The sequence below is a fragment of the Nomascus leucogenys genome, chromosome 11 (genome assembly GCF_006542625.1).
Source record: "Nomascus leucogenys isolate Asia chromosome 11, Asia_NLE_v1, whole genome shotgun sequence".
Taxonomy (NCBI): domain Eukaryota; kingdom Metazoa; phylum Chordata; class Mammalia; order Primates; family Hylobatidae; genus Nomascus; species Nomascus leucogenys.
Window position 1 is genome coordinate 45,769,848 of NC_044391.1, and position 27,615 is coordinate 45,797,462.

Sequence of the window (27,615 nt, forward strand, 5' to 3'; positions counted from 1 at the left end):
TAATTTTTGCTTTTTTTTTTTTTTTTTTGGACGAAGTCTCCCTCTGTTGCCAGGCTTAAGTTCAGTGGCGTGATCTCGGCTCACTGCAACCTCCAACTCCCTGGTTTAAGCTATTCTCCTGCCTCAGTCTCCCGAGTAGCTGGGATTACCGACACGTGCCACCACGCCCAGCTAATTTTTTTATTTTTAGTAGAGACAGGGTTTCACCATGTTGGCCAGGATGGCCTCAGGATCACCTGAGGTCAAGAGTTTGAGATCAGCCTGGCCAACATGGCAAAACCCCGTGTCTACTAAAAATACAAAAATTAGCTGGGCATGGTAGCATGCAGCTTTAGTCCCAGCTACTTGGGGAAGCTGAGACAGGAGAATCGCTTGAACCCGGGAGGCGGATGTTGCAGTGAGCCGAGATTGCACTGCTGCACTCCAGCCTGGGTGACAGAGGAAAACTCCATCTCAAAAATAAAATGGAAAAGCACTGTGTATACAGCACAGTATGGCATAGGGTAGTACAGTATATGGGTGCCAAAGCATACATAATCTGAATCTAATAATTAGGAAACATTAGAAAAACTCAAATTGAAGGATATTTTACAAAACAAATGGCCAGTATTTTCCAAAAATATCAATGTCATAAATGACAAAAAAGACTGAGGAACTGCTCCAGATGAAAGACTAAATATACTTATAAGCCAAATTCAATCAGTGATAATACAATGAATTCTAGACAAATTAAAAAGTGCTATTCAAGAATACTGCAGGTACAATTGGTAACATATATTAATAAAGGGCATTCATTAGATTTTTGTAATATTAAATTTCCTGATTTTAACAATTATGGTTAAGTAACTAAATGTCCTTGAGCTTGGGAGAGACTCACTTAAGTAATTAGATGTAAAGGGTATGATGTTTGGAATTTACTCTCATGTGGTCCACTAAAAATATAAATATGGGACAGAGTATGATAAGGCACGTGGAAAAGCATGAACAACTGGTGAATCTGGGGGAAGGCTATAGAGAATGAAAGTTCAAAATTATTTCAAAATAAAGAATATGTCGCATTGAGTTTTAGGAGTGTAAATTTTTTCCTATGTAAATATTAGCCAAAAACATATTAAGAGACCTTCATATTTTATGAAGTTATGGTACAAGAATTAGTTTCATTATTTTCATTCACTCAACTGTAAACATATATTCTCTTGTGTATGTAATTTTTCAGGATTAATTTTAAAAAATAATAATTGGGCTAAAAAAGGAATGAAAATACTGAAACAGCTAGAGAACATCTCTCAGCAAGTTGGAAGTTAAGACCAAGGGTTTTTTTTAGAATACAACCTGATGAATTTTAAAGGAATAGAAAACTATAAATAAAAAGGTAGAAAATAAACCCTGAGAAGTCGTCAGAAGAAACTGATAAAGATAAAAGTGGAAATTAATGAAACAGAAAACAAAAGCAGTAACTAAAAGAAATAAGCTGGTGTAAGGAAAAAAAGTCCAGTAAAAGCAAAATCTTATTTAAAATATTTTATTTAAAAGAGTAATGAAAGGCTTCTCATAAACAGAGTAAGTAGATGCATTGATTTCCCATTTCTCCTCTGCAAAAAAAAATATTAAAATGAATATATTAAGTAAAGGAATATAAAAAGTATTAAGATGTAAGAACCAAAGAAAATGAGGAGGGAGACTGCAAAAACAAAACGAAACAAAAACAACATGCACACACAAAAACAGGAGAACTGTTCAAGAATTCTGGTATGAAAGGGCTTAGGAGTCAGATTTCTATTAATGCATAAACCCCTGGAAGCTCAGGCACCAAAGAGCATGACCCTGGAGAGATGTGGATCTGGAAACAGGAGATTGGTTGAAAGTTTGAACACAGACTGGCTGTTCACCTTTTTTACTTTTCCTCTCTTATGGAATCAAATACACTAAACTGGGGTAGGGGGTGATCTGTGGATAAAATGACCCAGAGAGGATGTATACCTGCATAAAGAAAGAACTGAGGCATAGGCAAACTAAATGAAAAACCACACTCAAAACTGTGGGCCTCTGAGAGGTCTCTGAGGTCTCAGACAACTCACTGTCCTCTAAGGAGGAACTAAAGAACAGCCCACATCTCCCAATGAAAAGGCTGGCTCTGAAGTCAGGTTGAGAAGATTCACTCCACGACTAGAGGCAAGGATTACCACACATTTCAGGGAAGTATCCAGTATAAAAAGGGAGAGAACAATTCAAACTTTTTGTAAAGGGGAATTTGATTTGGATATAAAAGACAAAAATAGATTTAAAAAAAAGCACCAGAAAACTTTAAACTACTATAATTACCCTCTGAGAGATTACAGGTTTTATTGCATCCATAATAAAAACAAAAGGCTATGAAGAAAGAAAAATTACAGAATATAAAGGAGCTCTTGGAACTTAGAAATGATTATCAAATTAAAAATAAATACAATTGTACTGTAAAGTCAAAAAAATTTCCCAGAATAAGAGAAAAAGAGAAAAAATAGGAGACAAAACATACAACTCATGAAAAGTCCTTCCATGAAATACAAATTCCAGGACAAGAGAACAAAAATTCAGAAGGATAGAAGACTGTCAAAAAAGAAAAAGAAGAACAAAAATGTTCAAACCTATAAACTGAAAGTGCTGACCTGTCACTATCAGAAAAAAATGCTTAAACATACACGCAAAGTGCATAAATTACGAAACGTAAGTGCTTTGTTGATTACAGGTGGCAGTAAGTATCTGGGCACTGGTGGGAGGGGGACATGAAATTAAAAAGGAACAGAAAACAGTTGGTATTAGACTTGACGACATTAGCTACTAGAACACTGTGAAGTGATGCCTCCAAATTCTGAATCTAGGCAAAGTGTGAAGGCAGAATAAAGACATTTTCAGGCCCGGCGCGGTAGCTCACGCCTGTAATTCCAGCACTTTGGGAGGCCTAGGTGGGCGAATCACCCGGGGTCAGGAGTTCGAAATCAGCCTGGCCAACATGGTGAAACCCCATCTCTACTTACACTACAAAAAAAAAAAAAAAAAAAAAAAAATTAGGCAGGCGTAGTGGTGCACGTCTTTAATCCCAGCTACTCGGGAGGCTGAGGCAGGAGAATCGCTTGAACTGGGGAGGCAGAGGTTGCAGTGAGCTAAGATTGCGCCACTGCACTCCAGCCTGGACAACAGAGTGAGACTCCGTCTCAAAAAAAAAAAAAAATTTCAAACATGAAAGAACTAAAAAACATCTTTAATACATGCATCTTAAGGAATTTATTAGAAAAGAACTTCAGCAAAAATTAGCTGAATTCTAGGAAACAAGAATCAAACTCAGGAAAACAATGACGGTAAATTTTAGGACAACTGTACAGTCCAATTGGAGCCACAGAATGGAAGAGAGATTCTACTACGATGTTTGAACCACTGAAAAAATTATCGATGAACATTTAGCATATCTGCTGGAACATTTCTAAAAAATAGCAACAAGTAGAAAGAAAACCAATAAATCCTTGATAAAAACTCATGTAAGAAATGTACTTGGTTTTAAAGAGAAAATAATTGACGTAATTAGTACATATACTCCACATATTCACTTAACCAAAACTTGAGATATCTGGAAGAGATCAAGGAGAAAGAAGAAAGTTTTTAATATTTTAAATGAAGTATTACAATGAACATTTTTATTACTAAAGGTATTTTTAGCTACGAAAATGAGGCTGATCTTTTAACTAAAGATCAAAGAAACTTACTATCCAAGAATGCTTGGAGACATTGAATTTATCCAAGAGTTCATCTAGGAACAAAGGGGAAAAAACAAATCTCATTTGTTAGAATATTCCAAGTCCAGGTATGGAAGAAAATAAAACGCCTCTCCCTCCCGTTTCATGGTGTCCTATTCAATTTTCTGACACAGTCCTACAATTCCATCATTTGGAATAATAGCAACCTTATTCCTTTCCAATTTTTTTTCCTGCAATTATTTTACTTGCGTAACACCACAGTCCTGAGGGCACACAAGGGTCAGATGCAGATAATCAAAATCCCAACACTCAGTTTCATAGGGACCCACAAACCGTCTCCATGGAAAACCAGAACCAGAAGCGCTGCCCTATCAAAAGGATTCTGGAAATAACACCGGATGAGGCAGAGACACAGTCACAGATCCGATCTCAGGTACGTCACAAACGCAGACACAAACCACACAGACCCCGGAGACCCCCTACAGCCAGCGTCAGAGTCAGGCACCACCGCGCAGCCTTCTCTGCGGCACCATATTAATCCCCAGCTAGAGAACGGCACACGCGCACGCAGCAGCCCCGTGCACGGAAACACTACTCCGCCTGCGGCCAGGCACTCGGTCCAGGTACGCGGGGACGCGGCGGCCGTCACTCAGCAAACACCGCAGGCAGCACGCGCCCCGCCTTGGTCCAGGCTCGCGACACTGGGGTTTCCTCCATCCAACTCACCGCCAGGGTCACGGCTACAGGCCTAGATTTGAACACTCCATCCCCATCGGGATCCTGTAGCCATCCTCCACCCACCTCCAAACCTGCCGACCCGTCGGCAGGTGCGGCCCCACACGTCTCCCTTGCTCCCTGAGGGGCCCCCGCGTTCGACCCCCGCGCGCTTGCGCACTCCAGGCAGAAGCCGATTTCCAAAGGTTCCGCTGAGGCGTCTCTGGAGGCGGGGCGGGGCTCGCAGCCTCCGCCTGTCGCTGAGCCCAGAACCAAATGAAAAATAAAAAGGCAGAATATTGTTTTTTTAAATTTTGGACCGCAGTGTCCACAGGGGAGCAGGCCCGGATTATCGTTAATGGCACGGGTCAGTCACGGGGCCGCCATTAGAGGTAGAGGCCTGAGGCAAGGGACACTGCGGCCCCCCTGGGTCCGTCTCCACTGCCCGACAATCCCCGCCGAGACCCGGCCCCACGCGCCCCTCCTGGCCCGGAGCTGCCGCGGGACTTGCCTCCGCCCCCCGCGCGCTTGCGCATTCGCGACCGAGACCGGCGCTCTCCAGTATTTTGGCGCCGCTGACTCCAGAGCTGGACGATCCTCGGAGTCTGGTGAGGCTGGAGCTGGGAGCCGGGCGCCGCTGTGGCCGCCGCTTTTCTGAGGGAAAAGAGCGTGGGGTGGGCCAGGTTTTGCAGGCCGGGCCGAAGGTGGAGAAAAGGTTCCTGTGGAGCCTCAGGCCGCTGTGCGTTTTTTCCCGGGACTGAGCTTCTGCAGCCCTGAGGCCTGGAGGCCCGGGCGGCAGTAACTGTGCCGGGCCCGGTTCGTGGGTGCGGCCTATGGTGCAATTGGAGACCGAGGCCCCGCGCATCCTCGTCCGCGCTTCAGCCACTTAGGCTCGGCCGTAGCGAAAAGGCCCAAGAGGGTAGTCAGAGGTGAACGCCCCAGGATGAAGGTCTCCTGCAAAACGCTGGGACCTAGATTTGGGGCGGGTGTCTGGGGTCTGGGAGGACACGCTGGACAGTTCCGAAAAGACACGGTAGGTGGTCCCGGACGTGGGCAGCCGGGTGCGGAACTACAGCATACCCGGAGCTACGAACCCAGACGCGGGTGACTGCGGACCCTCTGCCCTGACCTTTCCATTCGTGCATGCAGGTGGCGGTTAGCTGGGGCCAGGGAACCGTGGAGGGTGGGTTCCAGTCGGGTCAAGAAAAGCCTGGGGTGTCCTGAACTCTGCCTGCTTCCCCAGCCCTGCCAGTTTCCAGAGAAGGCGCCTGAGAAGGAGAAACGAATCGCTGCTGCTCTTCTAACAGCCGCTTCCGTGTGAGTTCGTGCTGCTGCTTTGTTTCTGTGAAATGCATTCGAGTTCCTTCCGTTTAAAATCCTGCTTAAGAATGATCTACTTATTCATTGATTTGGGCCTTAGGATTTCCCTACCTAGTTAACGGCAGGGGACCTAATTAATAGATTTCCCTTTTTTAGTGCCCACTTCATGCTGTACTATAGTTAGACACATGGTTAGTTAACTGTAGGCTGCATATTCAATTACTCTGTGAGCGCTGTTTTTCTAAGGATTTTGATGATATGGAAATACCCTTGCTGGAGATTAATGTTCATACTTTGATTTTATTTGTTAAGTTTTTTAGGGTTTAGATATGTTTAATGATTCCGGGGTAGGAGTGGAGATTTCCTTTTTTCCAGGAAATTCATGAGTGGAAGTTTTTGGTACCAGCCAGATGTGGTTTGAGGTTTGGCAGCATGAGTTTATTTTGGGTATATCTTTGGATCGACTGAGAGAGGTGTAGTGTAGTGGTTAAGAATTTCGAGCCTAGATTAAGTGGAATTGAATCCTGACTGCCACTTAAATCTGAACGAGTTTAAGCAATCTGTGTGCTTCAGTTTCCTCAGAATTGTAATAGTGTATACTTCACGGTGTTGTTTTGTAGATTACATGAATTATTATTTGTGAAGCTCTTAGGAGAGTGCCTGGCACTTAGTGAGTCCTTAATTCATGCTAGCTACTGGTATTAAAATGATGATGCTCAGTCATTCCCTATCAGCTTTGTGTATTCCCAAGAGCAATGCAAATGTGAAGGTAATTATGATGGATGCTTGCAAGCAGGAAAATGAGCCAGACCCTCCAGTGGACCAGAACAGGGATTGGTAACATAAGTCCTTGGAGTCTGTTTATGAGCTTTCAGGGCAACAAAGATATTTTAAGATTATATACAGAATTGTTGTATGTATTTGTAAATGGTTAATTTTTGCAGGGGAGCGAGGAAGTCTGTCATTTCATAGTATTATCAGAGTTGTATAAGCTCCAACAACATTGATTCTCAAATCTATCTAGAAATGAAATAACTGGGAATGACTTTTGGGATGTTTTTTAATAAAATTAATATCTAGCAGTATGGAAATGGTTAAATCACGCCCCATCCATGAGATGGAATGTTATGCAATAATAATTTTGTTTATATTTAGTCATAAGAAAAAAGTATAATGTAATATTAAGAAGTATTGTTGTAAATAAGAATCGTCAAGAAATTGTTGTTACATATGAATCTTGTATACTACGATAAAGGCTTTTAAGTTATTTTGCAACAATGTAATATTTAAATATTAAGTTGCTAGGTATTTAATGATTAGTTCTTTATTGGAGCTGAGGAGGGGTAAATGCAAGTTATTAAGTAGCTGCTGTGAAATGAGCATTTGCTTTTGTCTGCAGTTCTTACTGGCGCTTAATCACTTTAGAAATGACATGAACCAGGATTGTAATTCTTCACAGAACTATTTCAGGGTCTTGATGAGATACAATACTCAGGAACTAGTAGAAATTATTTTTTCAGTCACACTGATTTCCCTGTTGTCACCATTGATGCAGGGCCTGTTTAATCACAATTTTCTTTCTTTTTTTTTTTTTTTTTTTGAGACGGAGTTTTCGCTTTTGTTGCCCAGGTTGGAGTGCAATGCTGAAATCTCAGTTGACTACAACCTCCACCTCCCAGGTTCAAGTGATTCTCCTGCCTCAGCCTCCCAAGTAGCTGGGACTACAGCCACGTGCCACCATGCTTGGCTAATTTTTTGTATTTTTAGTAGAGACGGGGTTTCACCGTTTTAGCCAGGATGGCCTTGATCTCCTGACCTCGTGATCTACCTGCCTTGGCCTCCCAAAGTGCTGGGATTACAGGCGTGAGCCACTGTGCCTGGCCAGCTGTGCTATTTTATACCAGGAGCTTCATCCTTCAATTACATGATTCAAGGAAATGAATTGATGATAATTTCTTAGAAAACTAAACTTACAAAAAACAAGATCATTTTAATCTCAGAAGAAAAAGTCATATGCAAAAAAGGCAAAATAACCTGAGTATACTACATAGTTCAGTTGGTAACAATGTTTAGTCACAATAATATAGACTGAATTTGAAAACTGATTTACTCTGAAATAGAATAAAACCATATTGAGGCTGGGTGCAGTGGCTCACGCCTATAATCCCAACACTTTGGGAGGCCGAGGCTGGTGGATCACATGAGCCCAGGAGTTCAAGACCAGCCTGGCCAACATGACGAAACCCCATCTCTACAAAAAACACAAAAATTAGCTGGGCGTGGTGGTGTGCACCTGTAATCCCAGCTACTCGGGAGGCTGGGACAGACGGAGAATCGGTTGAACCCAGGAGGTGGTGGTTGGTTGCAGTGAGCTGAGATTGTGCCACTGCACTCCAGCCTGGGTGACAGAGTGAAACTCTCTCAAAAAAAAGAAGAAGAAAGTCATATTGAAAGGACAAAGGGACTGCAACTATACATATGTGGGTGGGAGTTGAGTAGCTGAAACTATGCCTCCCATAGTAGTAAGTGAATATATAATGATTACAACTCAAAATTCAGAAGTAGAAATATTAGCATGTTTTTTTAAATACCAAAAGGAACAGCTAATAGAGGTAAAAATTTTTGCCTCTAGATTTGGAAGATAGGGGCATAGTAGCAGGGATGGAACTGTTGGAGCTTTTGTGATATTCCTTACATAGTTGTTTTGAATTTTTGTTCAGGTATAAGTGATATAAATTTTTAATTAAAAAATTCAGGCCAGGTGCAGTGGCTCAAGCCTGTAATCCCAGAACTTTGGGAGGTGGAGGCAGGTGGATTACTTGAGTCCAGGAGTTTGGGAGCAGGCTAGGCAACATAGACTGCATTGCTGTAAAAAATACAAAAATTAGCCAGGGTGGTGGCATGTGCCTTTAGTCCTAGCTACTCAGGAGGCTGAGGTAGGAGGATCGCTTGAGCCCTGGAAGTGGAGGTTGCAGTGAGCTGAGATCCGAGATTGCACTTTAGCCTGAGTGACAGAGCAAAACCCTGCCTTAAAAAAAAAAAAAAAAAGTAAAGACTCCAGGGAAGAACAAATAAAGATCACCTAGAACTGGGATACCATCAAGTAGAGGTAACAATAAAATTTTATTCTAATTCTAATTCACAGATCATTTTATACACGTGTATACATGTATGCATGTGTATGTAGTTTACCTGCCAAAATACAATTACATTACAATCATATTTTCTAACCTGTCTTCTTCCCCCAACAATATGTGGTGGTTATCTTCCCATGACATCAAATATGAATTTTATCTTCATTTTTGTAATCCTTCACAGAGCTATTTTAGGGCTGGCTGGCTGGCTGGCTTGCTTGCTTGCTTGCTTGCTTGCTTGCTTGCTTGCTTGCTTTCCTTTCTTTCCTTCCTTCCTTCCTTCTATCTTATCTTATCTTATCTTATCTTATCTTATCTTATCTTATCTTATCTTTTTCGACAGGGTATCGCTCTGTTGCCCAGGCTGGAGTTCAGTAGCATGAACAGGGCTCACTGCAGCCTCGACCTCCTGGGCTCAGGCAATCCTCCCACCTTGGCCCCCCAGGGAGCTGGGACAACAGGTGTGCACCACCATGCCCGGCTTTTTGTAGAGATGGAGTTTTGCCATGTTGGCCAGGCTGGTCTTCAACTCCTGGACTTATTAAGTGGTCACCTGCCTTGGCCTCCCAAAATACTGGGATTACAGGCGTGAGCTACTGCACTCGGCTGTTTAATTTTCCATTGTGTGAATGCGTGATAATTTATTTAACATTGCTGAAGGATATTTAGGTTCTTTCCAGCTTTTTTGGTCCCATTTTAAACACTTTCTATCCATATATTATTTCATTCTTTCTACATCATATCATTAGTATCCATTTCCCCAACAGCTTAGTGACTATGAGGTGTCATAACTTTTTGAAAACTGCCAATCCAGTTCCTTCAATATGCTCTCTAGTTACTAATAGAGTTTAACTGATAAGCTGATAGGTTCTTTTTCCTATTTTGTTCTTTTTTTTTTAAGAGACAGGGTCTTACTGTGTCACCCAGGCTGGAGTGCAGTGGAAAGATCATAGCTCACTGCAGCCCTGAACTCCTGGGCTCAAGCAGTTCTCCTGCCTCAGCCTCCCAAGTAGTTAGGGATACAGGCAGGTGCCAAAACACCCAGCTAATTACAAAATTTTTTTCTTTTGTTAGAGATAGGATCTTACTATGTTGTCCAGGCTGGTTTTCAATTCCTGGCATCAAGCAATCCTCCCATCTGGGCCTCCCAAAGTGCTAGGACTACAGGCATGAGCCACTGCACCCAGCCTATTTCTACCTTCTAGAACATTATCCATGCTCAGGTTTCATAAATTTACTTCTTTAAGTCTGAGTACCAAGAAAGATTGCTTGGTAATTGAGATCATGCAGGCAATATTGATGATCCTGAATAGGAAAATAAGGAGCAGAGAGCTCAGAGTTAAGCCTTGGGGAAGGGATCCCAATGTGCACCTGCAGTTTTGCCATAATAAAGGCTGCTATATAGCCTTTGTACAGGTGTTTTATACCTGTGGTTCTCAAAGTGTGGCATCTGGGCCAGCAGCATCAGCATCACCTGGAAACTTTTTAGAAATGCAAATTCTCAAGTCCAATCCCAAACCTACTGAATGCCAAACTCTAGAAGTGAGACCTAGCAAGTTGTGTTTTAACAAACCCTCTGGGTGATGCCGATACATACTAAAGTTTGACTACCAAACTTTGCTGCCCATTATAAACACCCATGGGAGGAGGAGGTAGTTAAAAAAAAAAATCCTAAATCCCACGTCACACTAATTAAATCATTGTGTTTAAGGGTGGGAGCCAGGCAACAGTATATTGCTAAAGATATCCAGGTGATTCCAATTTGAGCAAAGTTTGGGAAATTCTTGTCTATGCTATTTTCTGTCTTCATGTTTGGGGAGGCTAGCCAGATTCCTAAGGCCAAGAAGGAAGTTTTGGTTTAGATAGTGTAGCCCCTTTTCAGCTGGGAAGGTGGGGATGGAGGGAGGAGGATCTATTCAGGACAGGTCTGCACAACCCATTCTTTGGTCCAAACCAGCTTGCCCTGGGGTCGGAGCTGGGGACCAACTGGCAGCTCTCCTGCTGAAGTGTCTAGACATATGCTTTGATGCCGCAGAGTCTCTGCTCTTCAATTCCTTGTGCAGCTGAGCTGATTTCGCTGTGGTTTTGGGGAGGTCATCTTTGTCTAAACTACTTCTTACTTATCAAAACTTGTCTGTGTGTTGGGGGTGGGAGTTGCACATAGAAATGGAGAAGTAGTATTGGTTTTTAAAATTTGGAAACTCTGAGGCAATTCTCCTCATGGTTTTACATGTTCTTTTTGCAGCTCTGGCGTCTGTGGACCCTGCTTCTGAAGTACATGAACCTTGAGGAAAATTGACCAGTTCTAGCAATTCTAAAATCATGGCTTGTGTAAGTTGGAATTTCTCTCTACTTGGAATTCTGTCATTTTCTTCAGATTATGTGAACATTCTCATTTGTTATTATGCAACTTTCTAACAGAGCCCCATTCAACAGCTGCTCCCCAGTCTTCCCCATTCCAGCAAGGGATGGAGCCAGCCAGATTCCTAAGTGCTCCTGTCTTCTCCATCCGTATCTGTATTAGTCTGTTTTCACGCTGCTGATAAAGACATTCCTGATACTGGGTAATTTATAAGGAAAAAGAGGTTTAATGGACTCACAGTTCCACATAGCTGGGGAGGCCTCACAATCATGATGGAAGGTGAAAGGCACGTCTTACATGGTGGCAGGCAAAGAGTGAATGAGTGCCAAGAGAAAGGGGAAACCCCTTATAAAATCATTAGATCCCGTGAGACTTACTCACTGCCATGAAAACAGTATATGGGCAACCACCACCATGATTCAATTATCTCCCACCGGGTCCCTCCTACAACACATGGGAATTATGGGAGCTACAATTCAAGATGAGATTTGGGTGGGGACACAGCCAAATTGTATCAGTATCCATGTGTGATTGACCAAATCATTCAGCATCTCCTATGTGCTCCTTATCTGTCTAGAGCAGAGATGGGGCAGAAATGAAGTTCCTAGAAGTGGGCATTTTATCTGAAATTCTCAGGATTAAAATAGCACTGTCCAAAATAATTGTAATTCAAGCTACATATGTAATTTAAAATTTTCTAGTAGTCAAATTTTAAAAGTATAGACTAGTATGCAAGGCCAAATATTTTAAATACTTTAGTAGTCACATTAAAAAAAGTAAAAAGAAACACATGTAGTTAATTTTAATGTCTTTTATTTAACTCAATATGGCCAAAATATTATTTCACAGTGTAATCAATATAAAGGTCATGGTCAGGCCCTGACAGTGGTGGCTCATGCCTGTAATCTCAGTACTTTGGAATTGGAAGGCTGAGGCAGGAGGACTACTTGAGCACAGGAGTTCGAGATAAGCCTGAGCAACTTAATGAGATCCCATCTCTTAAAAAAACAAAACAAAACTAGCCAGATGTGGTGGCATATGCCTGTGGTCTCAGCAATTTGGGAAACTGAGGTGGGAGAATTGCTTGAACCCAGGAGTTCGAGGCTGCAATGAGCTGTAATCAATAAATGGGCTATGATTGTGCCACGCCATTCAAACCTAGGTGACAGAGTGAGACCCTGCCTCAAAACCAAGATAAAATAAAGAATATATATAAATCATCAATACGTTTTACCTTGTTTTTTTTCCTTCTAAAGTCTTCACTATCTGGTATCTGGTATATACTTTACATTTACAGCACATGTGAATTTGGACTAGTCCCAGTTCAAGTGCTCAATATCCACATATTGCTAAACTAGAATATTGGACATTGAAGCAGCTTTAGAGATTTTTTTGTAATGTAAATTCTAAATATAATATATTTAAGAGTATAGCTATATCTAAATATAATCACTATTAAGTGTAACATGTCCATCAGATGGAGTACAGCAGTCCCTCCTTACCCAAGGGGGATACATTCCAAGACCCCCAGTGGATGCCTCAAAACCTCAGATAGTGTGGAACCCTATATATATGATGTTGTTTTGATCTGATAATCAGGTAGTATATACAATGTTGATATGCTGGACAAAGCATGTCACATCCCAGGTGGGGCGGAGTGGTTAGTGTGAGATTTCATCATGCTACTCAGAATGGCATGGAGTTGAAAACTTATGTTTATTTCTGGAATTTTTCCATTTTATATTTTTGGACCATGGTTGACTGTGGGTAACTGAAATTGAGGAAAGCAAAACCATGAGTAAGGGGGAACTACTGTATCATGCAGTAAACTGTAAATATTAAATAAAGGATCTATTATAAAAATGCTAATGATACATTATGATAAAGTTATATCTAGAAGAAATTTTTAAGTTTTATGCAAACTATACTTTTTAAAAATAGACATTTTGCAGTTCATTTTTTGGGGAGAATACCATCAATTACTATTTTTTTTAAATCTTTAAAGGAAAAGAAGATAGAGTAAATCCCATTTATTGAGAATTTTTTAGGTCCTTTGCAAGTACTGTTCCTATGAGCCTATTTCAGTTAATTGAGAAATTCTGATAATTACCTGACTATGTCTGGAAATAAATAAAATTAGCTCCTATTCCATAGTACATAGGAAGTTTTGGCTATAGCAGTGGTGGGCAAACTAGATATACTACAAATTTGGCCCACAAGCTGTAGCTTGTTTGGAACAGCCTGCAAGCTAATTACATTTTGAAATAATTGTTACAAAAAAAAAAAAAGAATGTGGAACAGAGACCATATGTGGTATACAAAGCCTAAAATATTGGCCCTTTACAGAAAATGTTGCCAAACCCTGGTCTTTTGTTTATAGAAATCTTCAAGAACATATATTCTGCTTCAGTCACACTCACATCTTTAAATAGCCACCTTCCCACATCACAGGCTTCCAGCCCCAGTCTATTCATTTGATGTGTGAAGTGAACATATATCATCAAAACCCTTCTTCCACTTTTTTTTTCTTTTTTTTGAGACGGAGTCTCGCTCTGTCGCTCTGTCGCCCAGGCTGGAGTGCAGTGGTGCGATCTTGGCTCACTGCAAGCTCCGTTTCCGAGGTTCACACCATTCTCCTGCCTCAACCTGAATAGCTGGGACTACAGGCACCTGCCACCATGCCTAGCTAATTTTTTATATTTTTAGTAGAGACAGGGTTTCACTATGTTGGCCAGGATGGTCTTGATCTCCTGACCTCGTGATCCGCCTGCCTCGGCCTCCCAAAGTGCTGGATTACAGGTGTGAGCCACCGCACCCAGCCTTTTTTTTTAAGAGACAAGTTCTTGGTATATTGTCTAGGCTGGTCTCGAACTCCTGGCCTCAAGCAATCCTCCTGCTTCAGGCTCCCAAAGCTAGAATTATAAGCATTGAGCCACCACACCCAGCCACCTTCTTCCATCTTCAGAATATTTTCATTTGTCTTACAAATAATACATGTGTTTATCATTTCAGGATTTGGTGATGTTCAGAGATGTGGCTGTAGACTTTTCTCAGGAAGAATGGGAATGCCTGAACTCATATCAGAGGAATTTGTACAGAGATGTGATATTAGAGAACTATAGCAACTTGGTGTCACTGGGTAAGCATAGCATATCTGTGTCAGATAATTTAGAAATTCACAGGACTGAATTTCTGGGCTCTTTCTTTTTTTTTTCAAAGATAAAGTCTCGCTGGGTCACCAGGCTGGAGTGCAGTGGCGCAATCTTGGCTCACTGCAACCTTTACCTCCTGGGTTCAAGCGATTCTACTGCCTCAGCCTCCCGAGTAGCTGGGACTACAGGCGCATGCCACCACACCCAGCTAATTTTTGTATTTTAAGTAGAGATGGGGTTTCACCACGTTGGCCAGGATGGTCTTGATCTCTTGACCTCATTATCTGCCCGCCTCAGCCTCCCAAAGTGCTGGGATTACAGGCATGAGCCACCGGGTATGGGCTGTCTTTCTAAAAACTAGCTAAATGTCTGCTTTGTGCTTTGACAATAAGTACCACTATTAAACACCCTCATCTTTCCGTATAATTCAGTGACCTTTACATTTTTCTTTGACTTTTCTGTTATTACCAGTCTTTTTTTTTTTTTTTGAGACGGAGTCTCGCTCTGTCGCCCAGGCTGGAGTGCAGTGGCGCGATCTCGGCTCACTGCAAGCTCCGCCTCCCAGGTTCGCGCCATTCTCCTGCCTCAGCCTCTCCGAGTAGCTGGGACTCCGCCACCACGCCCGGCTAGTTTTTTGTATTGTTAGTAGAGACGGGGTTTCACCGTGGTCTTGATCTCCTGACCTCGTGATCCGCCCGCCTCGGCCTCCCAAAGTGCTGGGATTACAAGCGTGAGCCACTGCGCCCGGCTATTACCAGTCTTTAATGACAGCTGGGTATAAATTCTTAGACACTCATGGCAAAACCATTGTCAAAACCATCTGATTTCATACTGCTATGGATGGTCCATGTTATTTGTAACTCATTTACAGTGAGAATAGGAAGACAGAAGTGTCTGGCTCTACATAGCTATTAAAAGAGCTTTTACAGTGTGTGTGATGCTGGGTTGAATTGACAGTTTGTTAAAACTCAAGTGGACAGTATTTAGTTTCCTACAACAGACATATTTTAACTGCTTTGTGATTAAGTTTAAAATACATGAATTTGCATTTAATATTGTATGCATATCCTGGCAAGAAACTTATTTTTCTTTTAACAAAATAATATCAAAAAATAGCAAATGTACCAGGTACTCATCTAAACACTTATATTAAATCAAATCTCACAACAATGCTATGTATACACATTACTGTTATCCCTTTTTCACATCTGAGAAAACTGAGGTGCAGAGATATTGAATTAGTTGCTCTACTGACATGGGAAAGAGAGCAGGATTTGAAACCAGTGCTTTCAACTATTCTTTTCTCTCAAGAGACAAAGCCTGTGTAAGTTTAAATTTAAATAAGACCAGGTCCCTACTTCTCTGTTCTTGTTTTTCCTTGGGATCCTAAAGTAACTCTATGCTATGAATGTTCTTCAATCCTGATAGTCATCTTTGTTTTGAAGCCTTAAATAAAATCTTTATTATATTCTATTATTTATTTTTAAGCAGGATGTTCCATTTCTAAGCCAGATGTGATCACCCTATTGGAACAAGGGAAAGAGCCCTGGATGGTTGTGAGGGATGAGAAAAGAAGATGGACTCTAGGTAAGTGCTGATCAGGCAGAGGTCAGCCATTATGGCATGGCCAGACCTGCTGGTTGAGGAGGAGACACACCCCTTAGATGTCAATTGTGAAGAAGAGACCTGAAACTTGGGAAGAAAATTTCGATCTTCTCAGCATGAGCCACCAAAGACATTTCATCCATACTTCCACTTATCACTTGTTTCTTTTCTGTGTTGTTTCCTTCCCTTTTCTTAGGGGAAAGCTTTCTTCCCTAGTGATTCCATTTTACCTGTATTTTGAATCTAATCTCTTTCTAGCTCATCTTTTATATTTTGACTGTTATGTATACATTTTTTCATTGCCTTCTGTTCATGGAGTTTAAATTGTAGTGGGGAGTCACACAGTAAACAAGTAAATAAATCAGTAAATAGATTACTAAAATATCCTGAAGTAATTAGGTATTATGAAGAAAAGTGAGTAAGGTAAGGATATGGAGAATTATAATGAGTGAATAGAGTAATTTTAGATGGGGTGCTCAGGGAAGAGGAGCCAATTTGAAGAGGCTCCAGTTGGCCAAAGATGGGACTATATGAGCGTCATTACATATAATGACTGCAATGTATTGCAATGCATAAAATACGCTTAATTTTATAAATTCTTGATACTAACAGCAAATTATTCATCATTGGAAGTTACTAGAAAACTAACATTTAAAAAGCATAAATTTAAAGGAAAAGAAGCATTTATCCTGCCTTTCTTATAAGAATTATATGAATAGGTAGTAGATGGAGGTATGTTTTTCTTAATAAAAGTATTCAGTGAATAAATGAAGAAGAAATGATAGAACATTACCATTGTGGAACCCATAAGAACTGTTGGATTTAGATATTGAATATCAGTGCTCATAGCATCAAAGAAATAGAGACAATCAGACGTTGCTTCTCCTAATGAAAGAGCACGATATCGCCTATGAGGTAACTTTGCCAACAAAAGGTCCTAAGTCTTATCAAGCTTCTAAAGCCAATTCCCAACTTATGGGAAGAAGATAGAGGACTATGTTCTACACCTTGGGAATGTAGTGAGCAAAATTCAGAATATGGGAAACTACAGGGCCAAAAACAGGTTCTTCAACAAATAAATTACAAGGGAAATAAAAAAATGATAGGAAAACCTATAGATTAAAAGAGATGTAAAAGACACATCAACAGTTGTATTCTGTGAACTTTGTTTGGATGAGTTATTCTTTTTAGGTTGTTTAAAATTGTATCAGATGGAAGTGTGGACACTGATTTTTGATGATATTTAATAATTCATTTTTTAGGTTTGGATAATGGTATTGTGGTTATGTGTAAAAGTGCTTTTTGAGATACAAACTTTGTACACATGAAATGATGTAATATCCAAGATTTGCTTCAAATAATATGAAGGAAGTAGATTGGGAGGTGCATAGGCCAAGATTGGGCACGGGGTTAATCGTTGGTGCTGGATACATGGAGATTTTTTATGCTCTTCTGTCTACTTTTTGATATGTTAGAAATGCTCTGTTATAAAGGTTTTTCATTTGTTTGTTTTAGAGTTATTGAGAGACAAAAAGAAAATGGTGGTGAGGCAGTGGTGAAAATGAGGTTAAACTGTTGTTTAGATGAATTTTGCCATAGAAGGAAAGCAGATACATAGAGTACAGGGAATATATTTTACGATGTGAAATATTAGAACATGTTTATAGGCTACGAGAATGATTTCAAAGAGAGAAACATTGATGAAGTAGAGAGAGAGGGTAGTTTTGTAGGCACCGACCTTCAGTAGATGTGAAGGAGTGGAACCAATGGATGAAGGAAAACCACATATATGGTAAGAATTCAGACACAGATTGATTGGAGAATGTGGTGAAGAGGAGAATACCTATTTTTCTTTCAGTTGTTTCTGGTTCCTTGGTGAAATGGCAGTAAGATTATCATCTGAACCTGAGGATCATTCAGTATTTCATTGGAATTCAGCATGGATTATGCAGTATTAGATCAGTGTTAATTTTCAGAAGTACAATTTTGTGGTCATAGGGTTTTAACATTTTCAGATCTCTGATGTTAATATAATTAGAATTGTCTTGGTCATAAATATTATATATCCTGTATAATCTTGTATCAGCCAGAAAAAAAAAGGGGTGGGGGAGCCATTATACCTCAGGAAACAGCATACCTCTGGGGATGACAAGATAATTTGCTCCCTATTTTATTTTATTTTGTTATTTTACTTTATTTTATTTTATTTTATTTTGAGACGGGGTTTCTCCATGTTGCCCAGACTGGTCTCAGACTCCTGGGCTCGTGCAATCTGTCTGCCTTGGCCTGCCAAAGTGCTTGTATTACAGGTGTGAGCCACCACACCCTGCCCCTATTTTATTTTTAATTAAAGCTGATGTCCTGCAAATGGAAATAACACTTCTTTCATTTTGATCTAAGATGGACTAATATTTTGTTTTCACATTAGCAGTGTTTACTAGAATAAACTCTTTGATTCAGTAGAATCCAAACTAGTATTTGGCTTATTAATTTAATTAATTAATATTAATAAATTATATAGTATTATATAATTAATAAATAATAATTTTAAAATTAAAATATACAAATATTTTAGATACATGTTTTAGGAGGTGGAACATTACAATTGTCTGTCATAGCCCAATCTTTTGATGTTTGGCCCAGCATTTTGTTTCAGTGTAGGTCTAGCCCATTCTGTCTTGATTAACGTACGTATGAAACATCAGCTGTTCTTTCCCGTTTCAACTTCTTTGAATTAGAACAGGAATGTAAAGATACTTGTGAAGCAATCTGAGGGTAGAATTCTTGAATTTTTATGTTTTCTGTCTTTTACTATTTTCTCACCCATGCCTTCGTTGACAAAAATGCAATGTGCATGTATAGCCAATACTTCCAAAACATCCAACTTAGTTTTCATAGAAATAATTGTCTTTAAACATTAATAATTTTAGTTGCTTGCAGCAGTAAGAACTGGAATAGGCAAATTTGGGAACAAACATGGCTGACTATTTGGTAGCATACAGCTCAGCTGTGTATATTATAGAACAGCCTCCTAACTGAGAATGTTCAAAATACCAAGATCTTGATCTGGCTTGTCACTTAAGTAGGGAGCCATATATGACAATCTCAAGTTCACCTCATCAACACTGGCAATGTTTTGTTTTTTTTTTTAATGAAAACCTTCAAATTTTACAGGATAAATTTTACAACCTGTTCTAATTTGATTATTAGTGAATACAGACATTTTGTCCTAATTTGTTTATGCTTATATTTACTTTTGCATTGTCTTCTCACTTCCTTTATTCCATTACCTTTTCCATTATTTATTGTTTCTTATGCCAATTTGTATGGGCTTAAATTTCTTTTTTTTAATTTTTAGTTTTTCGAGATTGGGGTCTCATTACATTGGCCAGGCTGGTCTTGACTTCCTGGCCTCAAATAATCCTTCCACCCCAAGTGATCCTCCCACCACAGCCTCCCCAAGTCTTTGGGGATTACAGGTGCGAGCCATGGTGCCCAGTTTGTGTGGACTTTAATGCTATGAACAGTAACACTTTCTCACTTTCCTATGAATGTTTTAGCCTTTAATTTGATTTTTGACTGGCTTTCCTTTTAGATTACTGGTTTTATTTTTTAATTTGCAGGTAAATCCTTTGAAATGAGCTTTTCTTAACCTTTGTATTACCTTCATAACTATTTATTTACTACCATTATTTAGCTAATTATGCTTTTATTAATATCACGTATCTTATTTGTCTTACTGAGGCCATAAATGGACTTTATCCCCAAAATTCTAGACAATTGCCATAGTTTTGTATTGCTTTTTTTGGGTGGGGAGACAGAAAGAGAGAGACAGAGAGAGTGAGAGAAACACGATTATATAGCAGTATTTTCTGTTCCATTCATTTATCTGTCCCTGGTCACATTTTACCCACAGCATTTAAATTATTATTGCCTTTTAGTATCTTTTTAGTGTATACTTTTTAAAAGTAAACTTATTGAAATATAAATACATACAAAAATATACAGATAATTAGTGAATTGTCACAGTGACCACACTCATCTAATTAGTACATAGATTCAGAAATAGAGCTTTACTAGGATACCAGAAACCCCTCTTGACTTCTTTCAGTCATTCCTCCCCACCAAGACTAACCACTGTCCTGACACCACCATAGATTATTAATTATCATTTTTTAACTTTATGAAAATGGAATTGTACAGTATATATTGTTCTATGTCTAGTTTTGTTTACTCACCATTATGTTTGTGAGATTAGCCCTTGCTGCATGTAGTTGTAGGTTGTTAATTCTCGTTGCTGTATAATATTGTGATGTATTAATATGCCATCATTTATTAGCTGTTCTTCCACTTGGATTCTTTCCAGTTTGGGTATATTACAAATAACTTTGCTTTGATCCAAACTCTAACCCTAACCCTAAAGCACCATTATTTAAAATACCTTTTCCTTTTTAAAGAGTATTGAATTCCTATTGCAAAGATTTTGAGAATATGCGCATTTGCAAAAAACATCTCTTTGCTCAGAATTTTACTAGCCTTTTACCATAGTATAAACCTGTTGTTACGCCTGGAATATCACTGAAATATTCTCTAGGAAGTATCCAAATGGCATTATGGGGACTTTCAGGAAGATACGGGAAACCTGTAACATAGATGTGCAAGTTATGTAAACTCAAGTAAAGATAAATATTTAGAGCCTCTCATTACTTTGGTCGTGAAAGGGGGCAAAGTTCACTTATGATTATGCAAAGTAGGATTGAACTGCAGTGGAGGTATCTGCAAGTGTACATGAAGAGGCAATTGGAAGGATGATCAGGTGTAAAGAAATCACTATTTTCCATTTATATATTTTACTGAGATAGCTTAGATGTGCTTGTTTCCCATCTCTGTAGGAAGTGATAAAAAGAATATTTAATCAGTGTAGTAAGGTTTAAGATTGGAGGCAGGACATCATATGCCATAATTGTTGACTAATTATGAGAATTTAATTCACAGTTAATATGTACTGTGGATTTGCTATTCACTGGTGAGTGAAAAATTGTTTCTGCCCTTGGGGAAGTTTAAGGTAAGCAAATAAAGAGAATAATAAGTGGAGAAATTAATGAATAACAACACAATTGAGAAAAGTGTTAAGCAAGAAATAAGTAGCCAGGCATGGTGGCTCACACCTGTAATCTCAGCACTTTGGGAGGCTGAGGCGGGCAGAGCTCTTGAGGACAGGAGTTCAAGATCAGCCTGGCCAACATTGTGAAACTCTGTCTCTACTAAAAATACAAAAATTAGCCAGGTGTGGTGGCGGGTGCTTGTAATCCCAGTTACTTGGGAGGCTGAGACACGAGAATTGCTTGAACCCTGGGGTAGAGAATGCAGTGAACCAAGATCATGCCACTGCACCTCAGCTTGGGCAACACAGTGAGACTCTGTCTCAAAAAAAAAAAAAGGAAAGAAGTAGGCTGGGCACGGTGGCTGACACCTGTAATTCCGGCACTTTGGGAGGCCAAGGCAGGTGGATCACGAGGTCAGGAGTTCAAGACCAGCTTGGCCAAGATGGTGAAACCCTGTCTCTACTAAAAATACAGTGGTGGCACATGCCTGTAATCCTACCTACTTGGGAGGCTGAGGCAGGAGAATCACTTGAACCCAGAAGGCAGAGGTTGCAGTGAGCTGAGATTGCACCATTCCACTCCAGCCTGGGCAACAAGAGTGAAACTCTGTCTTAAAAAAAAAAAAAGAAAGAAAAGAAAAAAGAAAGAAGTGACTGGAATAGAAAACAAAGGATATATATTACATAAAGTCAGCAGGGATCGTTTTTCTGATTTTTAAAATGAAACCTGATGGATGAAAGAAACCCAACCATGCAAACCCAAGTCAGGATTCCTGGGAGATTTAATAGCCAGTGAAAAGTTCCAAAAAGTGGAAAGATTGGGCCAGATGTGGTGGCTCACACCTGTAATCCCAGCACTTTGGGAAGCCGAGGCAGGCGGGTCACTTGAGGTCAGGAGTTCAAGACCAGCCTGGCCAAAATGGTGAAAGGCTGAAACCCTGTCTCTACTAAAAATACAAAAGTTAGCCAAGCATGGTGGTGCAGTCCTGTAATTCCAGCTACTAGGGAGGCTGAGGCAGGAGAATTGCTTGAAGCTGGGAGGCAGAGGTTACAGTGAGCTGAGATTGAGCCACTGCACTCCAACTTGGGCGACAGAGACTCCGTCTCAAAAAAAGAAAGATTGCGACACATTCTAGGAGCAGAAAGGAGGCAAGTGTCACAGGGACATGGACAGCAAAGGGGACAGTGGCTTGAGTTGATACCTTGTGTTTAACAGAGTCCATGTTACTCCTGATAAAGTATTTGCTCTGTATTCTAATTGAAAAGAGAAATTAAAAAATTTAAGTGGCGAGTCTCAAACTTTGATCTGCACCCAAATAATCTGGTCTTAACTCATCATTTTCTTATTTCCTTTTAGCTGCTTTTAAATTACCTATTTTAGAGATTTTGAGCCCATTTACTTCAATTGGGCTTTCTTTTTTTTTGTCATTGATTTCTATTATAAAGTTTTTGTTTATTTTGTGTAGAACAGGAAATATGTTTTGGTCTTGTTTTCTTTCAGATTTGGAATCCAGATATGACACTAAAAAGTTATTTCAAGAAAAGGATTTTTATGAAATGAACTTATCTCAGTGGAAGGTAATGGAAAGAATTAAAAGCTGTGGACTTGAAGGACAAGAAAGTCCTCATGAAGTGTGTTTCAGGCAAGTGACAAAAACCACCTCTGAAAAAACGCCTACTTACAGAAAACTCACATCTCTTCCTCTGTATCAGAAAAGTCATAACAGAGAAAAACCCTACGAATGTGGGGAATGTGGGAAGGCTTTTAGAGTACGACAACAACTTACTTTCCATCAAAGAATTCATACTGGTGAGAAACCCTATGAATGTAAAGAATGTGGAAAGGCCTTTAGACAGTGTGCCCACCTCAGTCGACATCAGAGAATTCATACTTCTGACAAACTCTATGAGTGTAAAAAATGTGGAAAGATCTTCACGTGTGGCTCAGACCTTCGAGTACATCAGAGAATTCATATTGGTGAGAAGCCGTATGAATGTAAAGAATGTGGGAAAGCCTTTAGAGTTAGAGGACAGCTTAATCTCCATCAAAGGATTCACACGGGTGAGAAACCCTATGAATGTAAAGAATGTGGGAAGGCCTTTAGGCAGTATGCACACCTTACTCGACATCAGAGACTTAACATTGCTGAGAAGTGCTATGAGTGTAAGGAATGTGGTCAGGCCTTTCTATGTAGTACAGGCCTTCGATTACATCACAAACTTCATACTGGAGAAAAACCCTATGAATGTAAGGAGTGTGGAAAGGCCTTTAGAGTGCGGCAGCAACTTACTCTCCATCAGAGAATTCACACTGGTGAGAAGCCTTATGATTGTAAGGAATGTGGGAAGACTTTCAGTCGTGGCTATCATCTAACTCTCCATCAGAGAATACATACTGGTGAAAAGCCCTATGAATGTAAGGAATGTCAGAAGTTCTTCCGTCGTTACTCAGAACTTATTTCACATCAGGGTATTCACATTGGAGAGAAACCTTATGAATGTAAGGAATGTGGGAAGGCATTTAGACTGTTCTCACAGCTTACTCAACATCAGAGTATTCATTTTGGTGAGAAACCCTATAAGTGTAAGGAATGTGAGAAGACTTTTAGACTGCTTTCACAACTTACTCAACATCAAAGTATTCATACTGGTGAAAAGCCCTATGACTGTAAGGAATGTGGAAAGGCCTTTAGACTTCATTCATCACTGATTCAACATCAGAGAATTCATTCTGGTGAGAAGCCATACAAATGTAAGGAATGTAAAAAGGCATTTAGACAACATTCACATCTTACTTACCATCAGCGAATTCATAATGTAACTTAATAATTATTAGAACTCTTCCATTGCGAATTTTATGTTAAGCATAGGAAGTACATTCTAGAGGAAAGGTTTTTGAACGTGGGAATCCCTTTTGCTTCATGCTCACAACTAGGCGTAGGAAGTTTTATTTAAAGGAAAGAATATGTTAATGAACATATAGAAGCCTTTCATCACCTTTGAAACCATGTTAAACTTTAGGAAACTCATCCTAGAAAGGAACTTTATTAAAGGACTGAATGTGGAAAAGCTTTTGATCTTACCTATTATTATCTCCATATTCTTCCATCTGTGTAGTGTACACACGAAGGTTGCCAGGGAACCACCTCATTCTGAAAATGTGTAAATGAAAGGAAAGTCATTTAGTCTGCATTTCCTGTAGGAACTGTATTTCAAGGCAACCAGAAGTTAATGAGGTAAAGTTCTTCTTTATTAGAAAATTCCAGGCTAATGAAGACAGAAAGAATAATAGAAAATTATATTAGAAAAGCTATTGTGTAACACATAATGAAATAATGGATGTAGGCACGATTCTCTGTAGAGATTGAGACCATTCAGTGAAAGGTTGTGAACTTTACAGTGAATAGATGAGACGGACAACCTCTGAACCCACTGATCGTCTCAACTTCACAAAAAGCAAGAGAGTAAAAATTACGTGCCTCCTAATGTGATACAGTAAGATAAACACATCTTGCCAAAAATATTGAACCTGAATGTAAGCCTCAAGAGCCAACTCTCAGTTTAGAGAAAATTCAAGGAATGGAAGAGTAAATTACGTGACACAAAAAGGAGCAATTAAATCTAAAATAAGGGTAATTCTGCAAGAGGAATCACCTGGTTTCCCAACCAATAAAATGGCATTTTAAGAAATAAGGTGGAACTCTTAGGTATTGACAGACTTGAGACATCAATCAAATCAATGAAAGAGTGGTTTTTACTTAGATCATGAGTTGAACAAACATGTAAAAGAAGACATACAATAATTGGGAGAATGGAATATTGACAATATTAGATGATATTCAGAAACTTTGTTATGTGTGATAATAGCATTGTGGTTATGTAAAAGTATATTTGTTAGAGATAATTTCTGAAGTTTATACACAGGAGATGATATATCTGGAATGTCCTTTTCATGCAAAAGAAAAATGAGGATGAGTAACAAGTTTGGCAAAATGATGGTAACCTAAGTCTTGGATACATGGTTTTTATTTGTTTTTTTGCTATTCTCTCTACTTTTGTGTATTTAAAATTTTCCATAATGTTCTTTTAAAGATCAAATTATCCACGAAATTATAACCAGTTTAAAATGAATTATTAAAAAAAAAAATTCTGGCTGGACACGGTGGCTCATGCCTGTAATCCCAGTACTTTGGGTGCTCTACACGTTCAGAGAAACTTCTCTAGTCACACACTATAGAAATGATCCCTGAAAGTATAGTCTTAATCCCAGCACTTTGGGAAGCCGGTGGGCAGATCATGAGGTCAGGAGTTTGAGACCAGCCTGACCATCATGATGAAACCTCATCTCCACTAAAAATACAAAAATTAGCTGGGCATGGTGGCATGTGCCTGTAATCCCAGCTTCCCAGCTACTCAGGAGGCTGACACAGGAGAATCACTTGAACCCAGGAGGCAGAGGTTGCAGTGAGCCAAGATCATACCATTGCACTCCAGTCTGGGCAACAAGAGCAAAGCTCTATCTCAAAGAAAAAAAAAATTTCTACCTATTAAAACTTGTGGATGTTGCCAAAGCTCTACACATTGGGATTGGAATATTAATTACACTATAATGACAATAATGTATTCAGGAAGTTAAAATGTGGGTCCACATTATATTTAGTTCACCTCTCTATCTCTGTATTGTAGTACCCATGGTATGCACCTCTTTTTTTTTTTTTTTTTTTGAGACGGAGTCTCGCTCTGTTGCCCAGGCTGGCGTGCGGTGTCACAATCTTGGCTGACTGCAAGCTTTGCCTCCCGGGTTCAAGCCATTCTCCTCCCTCAGCCTTCCGAGTAGCTGGGATTACAGGCGCCCGCCACCACACCAGGTTGATTTTTGTATTTTTAGTAGAGATGGGGTTTCACCACATTGGCCAAGCTGGTCTCGACTCCTGACCTCAGGTGATCTGCCTGCCTCGGCCTCCCAAAATGCTGGGATTACAGGCGTGAGCCACTGTGCCCGGCTCTCACTTCATACGTTTAAAGAATGAGTAAAAGAAAGCAATTACTACTGCTAAATGTGGGAAATAATGGACTACCCCTGTACTAATATGTGGTAGTCACTAGCAACCTGTTGAGTACTTGAAATTGAGTTATTGAGCACTGAAATATGTCTAGTCCAAATTCAAATGCTGTTTTTTTGTAAAACACAAGATTCTGAAGACTTAGTCATTTTAAAAAAGTGAAGTATCTCAATTTTTCATATTGAGTACATATTGAAATAATATTTTAGATATATTGTCTCAAATAAAATACATTAAAATAAATAACACTTTTTTGTTTTTAAAAAATGTGTTACAGGAAAATTTTATATATGCAGCTCACATATTTCTATTATCAGCAATGGTATAAACAATAAAAAGTAGACTTGGTTTTTTTGTGTGTGTTTCTTTAAAGGATACCAATATAGTCAAGACCTTGGCAGTTTTGATCACAGAATAGAAATGAAAGATTACACAGCTATAGCTATATGAATGATAAAAGTGGCAGCTATGGATTTTTAAAGTTATAAGTTGCTATACTATATATATGTAATGTGTGTATAGTGTGTAGGTATATATATTTATATTTATACACACACTATACATGTATTTTTAAATATTGAAAATCCAGAATTATTTTATGGAAAAAATATACTAAAATTGACTTCACATGCTGAAGAAAGCCTGAGTAGAACAACAAACAAATGGAAAATTAAGACGGTTAGAAGATATGCTTTCTAAAAGAATACATTTAGAATCTGACTTAAAAAAAAAAAAATCCTACTCTCCTGAGCCCCAGTAGTCTCAGAGAGACTCCGATAACCTAATTTTTTACAAGTAAAATCTTTGAAGAATTGGTAGTTGCTAAATTTTTCCAACATACTATTCTACAAGACAAACCTAAAACTGATTATAAGAACTAGATGAGGAGGGCTGGCAAAACCAAAATCTAGACATTTTCCGTATGAAGAGAAATCTGGTAATTCTAATTTCTATGGCAAATTATATCCAACAGTTTAAGTGTAGAATAGAAAATCATTTATGTGGAATATCTTGGACCAGATCCATCCAGCTTTAATTATATATTTACATTCTAGGCATTCTACCTTCAGAACATTATAATGATAGTAAAAGAGATATGATTCTGGCCCAGTATCATCTCAATTCATGCTTATTGTCTTCTTTTTTAGCTTTCTATGTATTAAGAATGGAATGAATTTTATGTATGTAAAAGTATAACCCAACACCTTAAAATTGCCTTCTCAAAATTAATAAAGACAGAGTTCTTATAAATGATTGCATCAGTTGGACTTCAGTGATTTCACCATGGTCATCCATTATGAACTGTATCTGCTGCTGTAATCGAGAAGCCATGATGTTCAGTGTATTACATCATTATATTCCATTTCTCAAATGGAATATGAAACTTGATAGCATTTGAAACCATTTCCCAGGAAACGCTAGTGCTTGAT

The 27,615-nt window shown here is 39.3% G+C and overlaps 1 protein-coding gene and 1 pseudogene across 5 annotated transcripts; one reads left to right on the forward strand and one right to left on the reverse strand.

Annotated features, from left to right (window-relative positions):
* The first annotated feature begins 4,831 nt into the window (after nt 1-4,831).
* Nucleotides 4,832-23,984, forward strand: ZFP30 (ZFP30 zinc finger protein). Of its 5 annotated transcripts, none has more exons than XM_030822261.1 (6): nt 4,832-5,053; nt 5,689-5,762; nt 11,145-11,230; nt 14,274-14,400; nt 15,902-16,000; nt 22,624-23,984. In XM_030822261.1, the coding sequence occupies exons 3-6, from the start codon at nt 11,222-11,224 to the stop codon at nt 23,946-23,948; spliced, it is 1,560 nt and encodes a 519-aa protein (XP_030678121.1). In that variant the 5' UTR covers nt 4,832-5,053; nt 5,689-5,762; nt 11,145-11,221; the 3' UTR covers nt 23,949-23,984. The 5 variants fall into 5 exon arrangements, with proteins under 5 accessions (XP_030678121.1, XP_003252754.1, XP_030678122.1 ...); XM_003252706.4 differs by having other exon boundaries at nt 15,905-16,000; XM_030822262.1 differs by lacking the exon at nt 4,832-5,053 and having other exon boundaries at nt 5,531-5,762.
* A 1,290-nt stretch (nt 23,985-25,274) lies between these two features.
* On the reverse strand, nt 25,275-25,384 carry LOC115837456 (annotated as a pseudogene).
* Between the last annotated feature and the right edge of the window lie 2,231 nt (nt 25,385-27,615).